The 14,148-nt window shown below is 40.9% G+C and overlaps 1 protein-coding gene across 5 annotated transcripts in view; it reads right to left on the bottom strand.

The window, feature by feature from the left end:
• Positions 1–13,276, bottom strand: part of SEC24B (SEC24 homolog B, COPII coat complex component) — a 72,055-nt gene extending 58,779 nt beyond the window's left edge. For 2 of the 5 annotated variants that reach the window (XM_032461660.1, XM_032461649.1), the window contains exons 1-2: positions 12,883–13,273; positions 190–936 (exon numbers count right to left, since the gene is read on the bottom strand). In XM_032461660.1, coding sequence (XP_032317551.1) covers positions 190–936; positions 12,883–13,009 — 874 coding nt within the window. In that variant the 5' untranslated portion in view covers positions 13,010–13,273. Of the gene's footprint in view, positions 1–189; positions 937–12,882 lie in introns of all 5 variants that reach the window. The other 3 variants (XM_032461641.1, XM_032461631.1, XM_032461668.1) reach the window with 3 other exon arrangements.
• Between the last annotated feature and the right edge of the window lie 872 nt (positions 13,277–14,148).

Below are 14,148 nucleotides of genomic sequence, written 5' to 3'. Positions count from 1 at the left end.
GGTAAAAGAGAAGGGTTCAGGGAGATGCTGCAAAATCCCATAATGAAAACAGCAAATAAACTGCAAGAGTGAGCTCATTTTCAATTTTTCAGTCAGGCACTATTTTCTTTAACCTTTATGCAAATAAAAATCAGATTGGAAATGCAGTGATTTTCAACCATGCTTTGGTGAACTTTTCATTCAACTTACCAGTGTTTGTTGGGTTGTTGTTGGCCGCAACCTGGGAGGTGTGGTTTCGGATTAGATTGTCCTGGGTTGACGGAAGGCCTGGAGCTGACCATGAGAAAGTACTGTATCCTGAAAGACTCTGCTGCTGCTGGTACTGTTGTGACGGTGGAGGTGGAAGTGGTGATGGATGGCTGACAGCCGTGTTTTGACCAGAAAGTGAACTCTCTCGAATTGGCCTGACAGTCAGAGCACTCTGTGAGGTAAGCATCTGTTGCCTGTATGGATCACCAGCAGGTAGAGAGGGATATGGAACACCAGGATACGAAGCATTAGAAACAGCTGACAGAGCATAGTGACCACACGTAGAGGGAAGTCCCTGAGAAGCAACAGAGGAATTGACAGAGTACATGGCTGGACTATTGTAATGATTCACAAAAGAGGAGTACGGCTGGGAGGCACTCGTTTGCAAATGTGATGCTGATGACATGGCACCTTGGAAAGATCCCAGAGCGGATCCCACAACGTGAGGAGCAGGAGGAACCCTGCCATACATCTGCTGTGCTCCTGGTTGTTGGCTTGCTGTGTTAGGAGTCACCACATTTTGAGTTGGTACCGTATAGAGACCAGGGTAGTAATCACCAGACTGGCTATCCAATGGCAATGAGGTCATTTTCCCAGGTCCTTGAGAGTAATGTCCTGAGGGAGCAACATAGTTTTGAGGATATAATCCATACCCAGATGGAACCTGCATTTGATTCTGTGCTGGACCTGAAAAAGAAAAGCAAATACTCACAGGGATTAGCAGGAAGGTGACTTCATTTTTAGGCATAGTTCCCATCTAAATATTGCCCTAATTTACTTACCTCTTCATAATCCCAAACTGTTACAAGAGACATATACTACGATAGACTCACTGTGGGAGCTAGCCTCCAAGATGCCCCACAATGATCCCACCTCCTGGTATCACATCCTTGTGTCTGAATTCACATCTTCCCACAATATACCAGGACTAGACTGTGTGATCAATAGCATAGAGCAGAGGTAATGATATATGATATATCACTTCCAAGATCTGTCCAGTTTCAGGTGCTGGCTCTCTCCTAGATCATTTCACTCATTGTGGAAGAACAAAGCTGCCAAGTTGTGAAAAGCCCTCTGGAGAAACCCAAGAGTAAGGAACTGAACTCTCTGACCAACAACCAAAGAGAAACTGAGGCCTGCCAACAAGCCCGTGGGTGAGCTTGGAAACAGGCCCTTCACACCCAGTAGAGTCCTGAGGTAACGAGAGCCCCAGCTGCCAGCCTGACAACAGTCTCGTGAGACCCTAAGCCAGAACCCCCAGCTAGGCTGTTTCATGTCCCTCAGAAACCATGAGATTAAACATCTGTTGTTTTAGGTTGGTAAGTTTTGGGATATTTTGTCATGCAGCAACAGGTAACTAATATAACTAGCATGGAAGAAGTTCAAATCTTTCTTGTTGGCTTTTTTTTTTTAAACTGTAAAAGTAACATCATACCCACTGTTTAAAAAAAAAAATTCAAACAATGAAGAATATAAAGTGAAAAGTACAAGTCCCCTTCACTCCTTGGTAGCTGATACCCTACTTCGCAAGTGTAGCCACAGTTAATGGTTTCTTGTGTATCCTTTGTACACCTATGTGTATACATGTAATGTACATAGAAGCATATATATTTAAACACACAAATAAGGATCATATTACAGTTTAGCAACTTGCTTTTTTTTTATCTAATATATCCTGGATATCCTTCTGTGTTAGCTACATAAATCTTCATTATTTTCCTAAAAAATCTATATAGTATTTCATTGTAGAGACATTATTTACCAAATTTCCATTGATGAGTATTTATTCCAGGGAGTGAACTAATTTATAAGATCAACTTCTGTGATGAATCTGCAGGATAAGTTCCTAGATGTGAAACTGGATGTTCAAAGGGTTTGTGCTTTTAAAATTGACCATTATTGCCAAATATCTCTCCAGAAAGGCCTATCAATTTATACTGCCCATCAGTAATGCTTAAGAATGCCTCATCTCAACACTGAGTACCATTTTAATCTTTGCCAATCTAATAAGTGAGAAACATTTTAGTTAGTAGTACTTAACTCTTAACTCTTTTGGGTGTCTGTCTCTGTTACTTGCCCTTTTCCACAGGATTGTACTTTCCTTAATAATTTATAAATGTTCTTGTATGTTAAGAAATTTAACCATATGTTATTATTATGTGCTGTCTGTATTTTCCTTCAGGTTACTGTTTGTCTTTTGACTTTGTTTATGTTGTCTTTTGCTGTAGTTCCTCAATTACTATGTAGTAAAATCCGTCATGCTTGATGAATTTTCATACTTGGTAGAGCCTTCCTCATACCAATATTAGAAAACAATATACCCACGTCTTTTCCTAGTGCCTTTAATACTTCCATTTTTATGTATTTACATCTTTGATCACTACAAAATGTACTTTTATCAATATAATTAAAGTTAACAATACTAATTTCATTAATAGTCTAAATATTATTAAACCTATTACAGTGTGTGCCACTCACTGTTCTAAATGCTTTACATATATGCACTCCTTGAATCCTCCTCACAGCCTCATGAAGTAAACAGGATCATTATAACCCCTATATAAATAAGATAAATGAAGCACAAAAGTTAAGTCATTTAACACAGTCACATACTTAGGAAGTAACAAGGCTCGGATCTGATTCAAATAACCTGGCTCAAGTCCATGCTTTTAAACAATGATCTGCTGGCCCTCACTACACTAAAATCCCACTAGCTTTCTTTAGCCCAGAAGATTGTCAATTGTCCCAAACAATGGAGCTCTAGTCTTAGTTCCAAGGGCAGACTTTAATTACCCTAGAATCTAATTTTCCTATCTTGTGGAAGGAAATAGATATCTGTGCTACACAGGAAATGAAAGGATAACAACAACAAAATTCATGAGCTGTTTTAAGTTCTCTGACACAAAGAAAGTACCACTGCATTCTGTGCCATAATAATGTATAAAAACAGAAAAATATGTGTTTATAAAAGATATGTGAATAATTTCCTTAGTCTGTTTTCACCTCTGACTAAATAATGCAATGGAATCCTAATCTTTGGCTATTTAAATACATAGCCCATGGTAGACACAGACAATATACACAATCAAGCTGTGAAGAAAAAATAATATCCATACGTCTGTAATTCCAAGAGGTATACAGAGAGCCTAAACTCGGATAACACTGTTTTCCTAAGTATATAGTTTACTTTTCTTACAGGATATTTTACATGATCATAGTTCACCTATAATAATATATTTACTTAAAAGGAAATAAGTCAACAGGAATCTTTCATTAACATGCCAAAAAGAAAAAAAAGTAAATTGAATGTTCCCCTCCCTCTCTGAATTAAATGTATTTTTTAAAAACAGATTTACTACTCTTCATTACAGTCTCAGAAAATCCAACACTGGTACAAATTTATCAGTCAAGAGAAGAGCCAAGTCAGAGTTAGACAAATGTGTTTAAATATCTACCGCTTCATGATTGATTTGGCTCATCCATGCTACATGATCTGAAAAAAGGAAAATAATCATCATCATGTCCAAGCTACACAAATGCCATTTTTCTAAAAATAACAGGGATGTTGTATCTGCTGAAATTTATTGGAAGCCAATTACCCATCAAAAAAAGCCTATTTACTTTTCAATCCATCAAGGAAAGGAAGGTACTTACTTTGGGGGGGGGGGATGAAAAGGCAGGAATAGCTAATTATACATCAATGCTTACCATTCTTCACCTGATATCAAGATCTAAATATTCAAAAAAAATCTGAAAATAATCAAGATAATAAGTGAATCAAGACTCATTTGAAAGCAAAATTTTAAAAAATATTTTAAAACAATTTTTAAAATCCTGCACTTAAAAAGAAAAACAAACACAAGGATCATTTTAAATTGAAAGAAAATGATAACTAAGACAAGAAAATATTTTAAAATATTGTCTTACTGTGACCAAAAGGCATGCATTTTCTTTTCTTCAACTTTAAAACATATTAGATAACTCTTAATTTTCTCTTAAGGTCTACTAATATTAAAGTTTTATTTCTTCTGCATTTATTAAAAACTGAGCTTGGCAAATATTACAAACAAATAATTTATAACACCTGTACTTTTAAAAAACAAAACATGCTCTGTAAATTTGGGGGAATTTCATTAGTGTTAGGCATTTTCATTTGCTAATATTTCCTATAACTGCCTCAGCAACTTTGGCAGTTTTAAAACATGGCCCCCAAATTCTTTGATCCTCTGCTGGTTAAAGGGTTGGGGAGGCTCTATCTACTCCCCTTGAATTTTAGCAAGCTTAGAACAGCTTCTACTAGGAAAGAATGGCAGAGGCAAAGCTGTGTGACTTCCCAGGTTTGGTTACAGACCATTGCAAAAATGTGATTTGAAAATATTTTCTTCTTATCTGTGACTGTGGGATTAAAGGACAAGCCACAGACTAGAAGAAAATATTTGCAAATCACACGCCCAATAAAGGACTTGTTTCTAGAGTATATTAAGAACTCTTAAAACTCAACAGCAAGAAAACAGACAACCCAATCAATGTTAATTTCCTAGTTTTGATAAAGCTACCATAGTTTTATAAGACGTTAAAACATGAAAGGAAGACATAAAACTTTAGAGGAAGCTAAGTGAAGGGTACTGCATTTTCTGTACTTTGTATCCCTTCTGCAAATCTAAAATTATTGCAAAATAAGAAGTTTTTAAAACATCATTGAAATAAGTACTGGAAATGACCTACTAAATTGATTGTGTGACAAAATTTTTTAGACAAATGACTACACCAAACATAGCTACCAGAGTGATTTTCCTAAAAAGCAAATCTGATTGTTACTTCCTTGTTTAAATCTTTCTAACATCAAGGAAAAGCTTGTTTAAAGCTTGTTGCCATCAGGGAAAAATTCAAATTCTTTAACATGGTCTGTCAGACAGTGGAAGATGGAGTAATCCCTCCCTCACCCCGTATGTCCATGTTCTAATCCCTGAAACCTGTTAATATGTTAGGTTACATGGCAAAGGGGAGTTAAGGTCATGGACAGTACTAAAATTGTTAAGCAGCTGACCTTAGAAGAGGGAGCATTTCCTTGGTTATCCAGGTAAGCTCAATGTAATCATGAGTCCTTAGAATTGGAAGGGGGAGGCAGAAGAGAGTGAGAGGGAGATGTGACCCAGAAGACTCCTCTGAAATACAATGTTGCTGTCTTTGAAGATGGAAAGAGTGGGCCATGAGCCAAGAGAGGTGGGCAGCCTCTAAGCCTTTAGAAGCTAGAGTAAATAATCATCAAACATTTCTGTATCAAGCATTTACCTCATCACAATTACCAACAAGGACTATGTGATATTTAAACAGAAAGAATATAAAACTTCAATAGCTTCCACTATGAAATTTATACCCTACTGCCAGAATATACAAGTCTGAAGTTTTTTTCACCTTGTCATTCCACTCTTTTTACTCTAGTAGTTCAAGTATAAAAACAGCATTCGAAACAAAAGGAATGTAAAAATCTACTGTATTTCATTATATCTAAAGGGTTTTGAAGCTGCCACTTTTTTTTTCTATCTTACCAGATGTATTAGTTTCCTACTGCAAGTGTAACAAATTATCACAAACTTAGTGGCTTAAACTTACACAAATTTATTCTTTTACAGTTCTGGAAATCAGAAGTCCAAAATTAGTTTCACTGGGCTAATGTCAAAATGTCATGGGCAAAGCTGGTTCCTTCAGAGGCTCTCAGGATAGAATCCATCTCCTTGCCTTTTTCAGCTGCGAGTGGTCACCTGCATTCCTTGGCTAACAGCCCCCTCCTTCACCTTCAAAGCACATCATCTAACCTTTGCTCCTACAGTCACATTACTTTCTCTGCAGGCTGACTCCTCCAGTTGCTAATGAGGAAGGTTGTAATTGTATCAGGCCGACCCAGATCCAGGATAATCTCCCCAGCTCTTAATCACAGCTGCAAAGGTTTCAGAGATTACGACGGGTGACATATTTGGGAGAGGGGACATTATTCAGTCTACCACATCAGGTGTCAATGCCAGATTTTCACACAACAATATTATGACTTCCTCTTCAGTAAAACCAATTTTAAAATTCCACCAATTCTAAGATGCATCCCAATTTCAGAGGTAAAAATGTGAAAAAAAAAAGTGTCTTAGAATCAACGAGGAATTTAATCATTGCATCCACCAAATAGCCGAACAGTGTCTCATGAAAAAGCATCAACAAATGAATCACTGAAAAACAGAAAAATTCAGGTTTTATACAATGTCTGAAAGAGCTGTACATTTTTAACTTCAAGTAAGGTATGTCTGTATAAAAGAGGGAAATAGATTTATTCTGACACTCAATGTCACAATCTGATCTGAGAAGTAAACAAAAGATTTTTTAAAAAATAGTCTATAGACCTTTTCAGTGCAGCCTGACTGATATTAGCATATACAAGATAGATACAGCCTCTGAATTTCTATAAGCATCTACATCCTCCTTGGCCAGAGTAAATTATCACAACATGTACCCAAAGAATACATCTGCCTCAGTGACACAATCTCCTTCCAGAGATTAGATCCCACCAAAGGAAAATTGATTCTATTCCTGCTTTAAGCAAACCTGACATAAAAATCAAAACTTACAAAGCAAGTAGTTACATCTAGTCACTGTACAAATTTGCAGACACACATTACTATATATAAAATAGATAAACAAAAGGTAATACTGTACAGCACAGGGAACTATATTCAAGATCTTATAGTAACCTATAATGAAAGAATATGAAAACGAATATATGTATGTATATGTATGAATGAAACATTATGCTGTACACCAGAAACTGACACAACATTGTAAACTGACTATACTACAAATTAAAAAAAGTTTTCATTATCTTCAAAAGAACATCAAGGTCAGCAAAGTACAAGCTCCTCTATCCTAGGGAGATACAATTCATACTAATATAGAAACAGAATCAGATCTAAGAATGTAATTCATTCATTACTGAACTACCAAAAAGTAGGTCAATACTCAGGCAGTATGCACTTTTTAACAATCATTCTTATTAAAACATTAAAATACTCCTGAACCAGTTAGTAAACAGTCACAGCCCTGACCCTGCTTCCCTGTGACACCCCACCATGCTGGCCCCTTGCCCCAGACCTGTTCATGATCCAGCAACTAAAGGACTAATGCCTGGCACATTACAGTCTGACAAAATCTTGCTCTAATGTCAAGGTTGGTATCCATTCAGTGGTCAGTACACATAGTACTGATTACCAAATATTCTGAATATACAACCCCTACCAATAAAGCATCAATAGCATTGCTAAAATACACTTTTTAGTGAGCATAAAATGTACACACACACACCCCTAAAAAAATCTGCAACTAGAAACCCGAGTGAATTAAAAAATGGGGAGTTCCAATCATCTGGATAGCCTGGATTATTCTTCCTAATGGAGGGCTAATAGCTACAAAGGTAATTGTTCAGTCACTGTTGGCAGACACAGCCTGTGCAACCATTTAGATGAAATCTCACTGCATTAAGCAGATTATTCCGGCCACTACATCAGTCATTCTCTCTGGATGCCACGATAATGTGTGCTAAGAGTGAAAGAACAAAAGGAAAACCAGTGTTGGTTGAAAACCTACTACATGCCATGTACTCTGCCTTTCTATATATAACCTTATATAATTTTCCCAACAACCCTGTAAAGTATCAGTATGGTCATTTCACAAACAAACAGGGACATGAAAGTCACTAATTCATACAGGGTCACATAGCTGGGAAGTAGTGAAGAAGTCAGGCATCGCAGGTTCCAAAGCCCATTTCACAATACCTGTTTCTCAGAAATACTAGGAAAAACAAGCGAGTTAGGACTTGGCCACTGGCTAGGCAAGGCGTTTTACTACTCCCTCTCGCCTCCTTACTTCATCCTCCTTTCTCTCAGTTCCTCTTACAGGCAACTTTTGGCACACGATTTTAGAAAACATAAAACCCCTCTTCCCACAAACCAGCTAGCAGAGGTAGTGGCCTATCAGAAGAAACCTTCCAAGGCAGATTCGTGGGAGGGAGGGCTGGACAGTGTAAGAAAATAATAAAAAGACTAAAATAGGGATTGAGCCTTAAATACAAGAAAGGAGTAGGCAGATCTGGCCATACACAGATCCTTTCTGTGGCCAATCTTCAAAAGCAACAACAAACATGAAGCCAAGTTCACTTACTCCGTTGAATGCCTACTGCACACTGCCACTCACGTGGTCTGTCCTACAGAAGAACGGACATCCTGCTGTTCTGAGGGAAACGAGATGAAGGGGACTCTCATTTGCTAAGCATCTCATTTTGCTAAACACCAGGTACTTTAAAACAGCACCTCATTTAATGTAATCCCCTCAACAACTCTATGAGGAAGGTATTATTATCCCCTGAAGCTCAGAGATGTTAAGCAATTTTCTCCACAAAACCCTGGGCTGTAACAGAGCCTGCAACCTTTTCACTAGCTCACACCTTCTGACAATTCTGAGTATGCTTAGCCTACTGGAAACAATAGTGGCTTCCCCAGGGCTGAATATAATGATCTGCTCTAACACGCAGTGCTGACTTCGAAGATGCTCTCATTTCTAGGAAAGTCCATTGAAGATTGGCTCAAAATCTGTTCTATTTCAACGTCGTTAGCACCTAATATTTCAGGGCTTACAGATTAATCAGAAAGATGGAAGTTAGCTGAAATACTAAGATCAGTGGCAATGAATGTGGTTTACAAAAATTATTACAGAAAAAATCTCAGAAAACTCAGAGGGAGGGAGGTGGGTAGAGGTGAAAAGACGCAAGTAACTGAAGCAATACATAGGGCAACAAAAAATAAAAATTGAGTCCAGATAAAAGATACTTGTTTATATAAGGAGGGAATGTTTAAAAAAAAAATCTTGAGATATCTACTAATCAGCTTAGAAGGATATTATGTATGCAGAAAGTTATATTATACCATGGCAGTATCTTCATGAGAGGACCTGATGCTTCTGGTTAGCTATAAAGGAAGACTAGAAACTTGAGACACAGACATTGCTCCGATCAAAACTTACTGCAGACACTCTAGGGAGATTTATATCATTTTAAATTTTGCATGTGCTCTCAAAGTTGAAGGGTTTCCTGTAACCCACCAGATAGTATCGCTGAGTGAATGGTGTGTTTATTTGTAGCTTCCATAATGAATTCTAATAATTCCTATTACTATCTTGTCTTTCCTACATTGACAATTAAAAGGATAAAACTGTTGGTAGCATCATTCTTGGAAAAGGCATATGGAAGGAAGAAAACACATTTCCATTTGAAAATGAGCACCATTTACTTCCTAAAAGTAGAATTAAAAAGCAATCTGTAATTGGTAAATCTGGGTCTCCCTACCAAACAAACTTTTAAAAGACCCTTTTCAATTTTATCAATTGGGAGAAATTATGGGGTTATGCCATCATTATCAGGATATCATTTCACTCAGTCTTTCTTTGTTTGAGGACTTAGCTTTAGAAGGACTCTCAAAAGGCAGAATAAAAGTCGGAAAATATACAACAAATACTTCATGTAGAAATACAAATAATTCTGAACCGCCTATATGTTGCTCAGTGAATAACTGAAGTGTAGAAATATAACTCCAAGGAAGGACGTTTAAGAGATATATTTCACAGACTCAAAGAGTAAAACTGTATCTTCAAATAAATGGGGGAAAGCCTGTTAACATTTAAACATAGAAAACAAGGGAAAATGATAATGAAGTCTCGGTTTCTGCCTCCCTACCCTTTCCAATGTCAAAGTTTCTAATAAGAGACTTGCTGGGGTCTGTTAATTGAAAGAGACCTGGACTTGAAACTAGGAAGACTGAATCAGACTTCATTTAACAAGTGTTTAATGAGGCTACAACTTGTTCCAGGCCCTGAACATACAGCAATGAACAGGAGACAGGCTGCTACCCGCAAGGAGCTTATACAGGCATTGGTGAAAAACACCCACCTACACCTTTCTGGATCTTAAGTTTATCTATTAAATTACAGAAGTGAAGTAGGTGCTTTACAGACTGCATTCTGAACAGAAGCGCCTGGACCTCCACTTCTCTTTTAAACACAAATGCTCTGCTTTTTTTTCTGATTGGTATGTCAGGGCTCTGTACAGTTTCCTGTGGGAAAACAAATCTGTTTTTTAAAATGTCTGATAACCACTGAAGTAAGTGACCTCTGGATACCATTCCAGTTTTACAATTCTGTCTTCTCTGATGTTTCATACTCATACTTCTGATCTGTTTCTTTTTTTACCATGTCTGGAATTCCACGGAGATGTATTAAAAAGCAAACTAATTCACGGAGGGCTAAAGAATCAATCACAAACCCAAATGACCGCTTAATCATTATCTATGGATGACAAACACTAGGAGTAAAAATCACTTTTCTCTAAGATTAAAACAAAAACAGATTTGACCTTGTTATTTATCTACTTAAACTACTTACTCCCACAAAAACAAACAAAAATTAACCCTAAGCCTTTATCTTAATTTCCAAATTCCTTAGCACTTAAGGTCTTTCTGCAATCTGGCCCTTTTTAAGTATTCTCTTCAGTTTCTATGCCTAGGATTTTCCCTCCCACCCAGCACTCTTTTTGCCTCTTAGTTTCTAAATTTTTAGACTTTTGTCATGGCCTCGAGACAGCCCTGCCCTCCTCCTACCCAGTCAAATCCCTCAAGGTCAAAACCAACTTCAATGCCATCAAAATACAGGTCAATTTAGGAGAAAGGCAGGGATTCTGTCTTATCTACTAGGCTAATCTTAAGTCCTCAACTGGCAAGCATGCACAAATGCTGAAAAAAACTAATTATGTCAAAGAAAAGTGGTGATTATAAATAGTAGAAATCAAGCATCATCTATATTTGGCTTCTAAGTATATTAACTAATTTGTTTTTACAGATTTAATATCCTGATATCCTGGCATTCCCTGAGCATTCACAAAATTTCTAAGGCTTAGGAAAGTATTTGCCACTTTGAAAACTGTTCACTAAGACACTAATACATATCCAGAAAATCAAGACAAGATACAATCCTTGGATCACTGTTAAACATGGGTTTATTCTAAAAGATTTGGGATCTCTTCCTAAATTATCATGTTGTAGTCCCTCCACATACAAAGCTTCCAAAGCAAAACAAAATCAAGAATGTATACTAACATTATGAGAACAAAAACTGTTCACAAATAATATCATCATGCATGTTCAGGACAGAAGTACAAAACCTGTTACACTGTTCACATTCCAAATGTTCACATTCACAATGTTTGAATGTTCACATTCAAAACCCATACAGTAAACAAGGACTTCTGGAAATAAAGCACTTGATACTGACAAGCATGGCTGATCCAAAGGATATTAAGGTTAAGCCACCAATTTTGACTCGCAAAAAAAATTCAACTTCTGGTTCTCAGGATAAACGATAAACTGCATGTTTGAAAAGCAGCAGTTATAAAAAGTAGGATGTCGGCTGAACTGATTTATCAAGTCCAGTAAATTTTCATTAACAATCTGGATAAAAAAAAAAACAATCTGGATAAAACAGGTCTGTTCAACAATCATTGCAAGAGTATCAGCTGACTTTGTTCTCTTACCAACACAGGACAGGCATTTTCTTCTAAAGTATTCAATTACTTTTGAGAGTTCTCATCTGAAACATTATCGTCTACAGACGTCCCCTCTCCCCTGGCCCCACGCACGAACATTCCAAATCTCAAGATTAGGGAACGGGTATCCTAGAGCCGATCGTTTTTCAGCTGAAACCCTGCACACCGAAAGCGTACGACCTTAGGACGAAAGCGGCTTTCACGTTGCATTGGCTGCTGCCTGTATGAGGCCTTGCCTCAAATAGGGCCAACTCTGGCACGTTTTCTGTGTTTCTGAAAGTGAAGCTGGGGGTGTCGGTGGGAGGATGAAACCACCCAGATCTAAAAGTATTTGTTTAAACCCGCTTGACACCTGCTCCCTTTCGAACACGACAAGCAAACTCCAAACGCTGGAGCAGCAGCCGCAGCGGCAATGACAGATCTTGAGGCCAAACTGGGTCACAGGTTACAGTTACACTTATGTTACATATTTACACCCTTTTGTCTACAAACTTGAGCGCTAACTTAAGTTCCCTTCCAGGCAGCGTGCTCGCTGGGCCTCAGAAATCAGAGCAATCTTTCCCGAGACGGGAAGGGTACGATCCACCCAGCTCCATGGCTACACCAGCCTTCCCCGGACCACGCACTCTGCGGCCTCGGCTTTCTGCCGGGTGTCTCGGCTGAGGGGTCGCTCTTCGGAGCAAGTCGCCCGCGCCCAGGCTGGATAACAGGGATTTCACGTGGTATGTGGGCTCCCCCTTTTCTACGGCCCCTACTCGCTCCGGCGGCTTCGGGCCCGGGGTCACGCTACCTACACAGCCCTGCTCCCTATTCCCCAGGTCGGCCCCCGCGCCGGGGCGCCCCCCGCCCCAGCACCGCCCCTCCGCCCGGCCCCCGCCACGTGCCCCTCCGCCCCAACCCCGGCAGCCCCCACTCCCACCGCCCTGCCTCCCGCCCCGCCCGATCCGGCCGCGCAGGCTGCCCCGCCGGCACTAGGCCCCGCGCTCCGCCCCGGCCGTCCGCCTCACCGTTCTGCTGGTGCGGCCCGGGGCCCGGGCCTGCGGGCGCGGCTGCTCCCGAGGCGGCGGCTCCGCCAAGCTTGGGCGGGATCCGGGCGCTGGCGGCCGGATGAGGAGACCCGGCAGGGGCCGACATGACGGCGCTGCTGGAGGCGGCGGCGGCGGCAGCGGCGGCGGCTCCGGCTCCGCTTCTGGGAGGTGGGCGGAGGGAAGGGAAGGCGGGGCCGGAGAGGCGAGAGGAAGAGGAAGGAACGCGCCTGGCGTCACCGATGGAGTCACCCAGGACGCGGTTGGGGTGCCCGCGCTCCACCCCGGAGCCCAGCTCGGCCGCTGCGGGCGCCGGGACTCCGGCTCCCTCCGCCCGGCCCGCCTCTGCCGCTCGCCCCGAGCCCCGAGCCGCGGGACTCCCACCCCGCGTCTTTCCCCGCACGCGCGGCTTCGCGCGCCGCAACGCCCCCTGCAGGCGGAGCCCGGCGCGCCTTTGCCGGAGGCGGGGCCCGGGGCGGCGGCCTCCCTGCCAGCCCTGCGAACTCCGGCCCGGGGCGGAGCTGCTGTCGCCTTGCGGCGAGAGGGATGGATCTGGATAGAGGGGCGCTGGGCCCGCTCCCACGCGGGGCGGAGGCAGCTGTGCCCGGCAGGCCGGGGCCGGCAGTGCTGGGAGGCGGATTCGAGAGCTGCTGGGTGACTTCCGGAGCCCCGGGCAACGCCAGGCCGGACTATGACCCCACCCACCCTTCCTCCGAAGAGGAACCCTGCGTTTGGCTTTGTTTTTTTTAATCCTGAGATTTTTTTTTTTCCCCTTAATATTAAATTCCAAAGGAAAAAGGCATTTAAGCTCCCTGTCTCCTGTCCCCTGTCCGTAGAGAATTATAATCCTGGCAAAGAAAGAGGAAACATTTCTCAGAGATAAACACAGAATCTCAGTAAGAATTGAGAACTTCTCCCACTGTCTAAATCTAGGGGAGGAGAAGGGGGAAATGGAGTAAGGGAAACTGAAAGACAAACTATCTTCCTCATGATTTTTGTCAAGGGTTGGCTCTTCCTGTTGGTGTTCAGAAGAGAAGCTGTAGCATCGAAATTGAGAACTCAGCTTGCTTTGTCTTTGAATCTCTGGCCTGTCCCAGCATGCTAACAGGCAAGCAAGCCCTGGACTACATTTCTCAAGTCGTTGTCACCTTGGAATCCTGAGTATGTCACAGTCATTCTGTATTAGAAATGAAATTGTTCAAAAACATCGAATTCCGAGTGGGATCTAGCAAGACGGCATTTCTGGAG

The sequence above is a fragment of the Camelus ferus genome, chromosome 2 (genome assembly GCF_009834535.1).
Source record: "Camelus ferus isolate YT-003-E chromosome 2, BCGSAC_Cfer_1.0, whole genome shotgun sequence".
NCBI classification, from domain to species: domain Eukaryota; kingdom Metazoa; phylum Chordata; class Mammalia; order Artiodactyla; family Camelidae; genus Camelus; species Camelus ferus.
The sequence above is the reverse complement of the archived record's forward strand: the minus strand, read 5'-3'. Positions and strand labels throughout refer to the sequence as shown.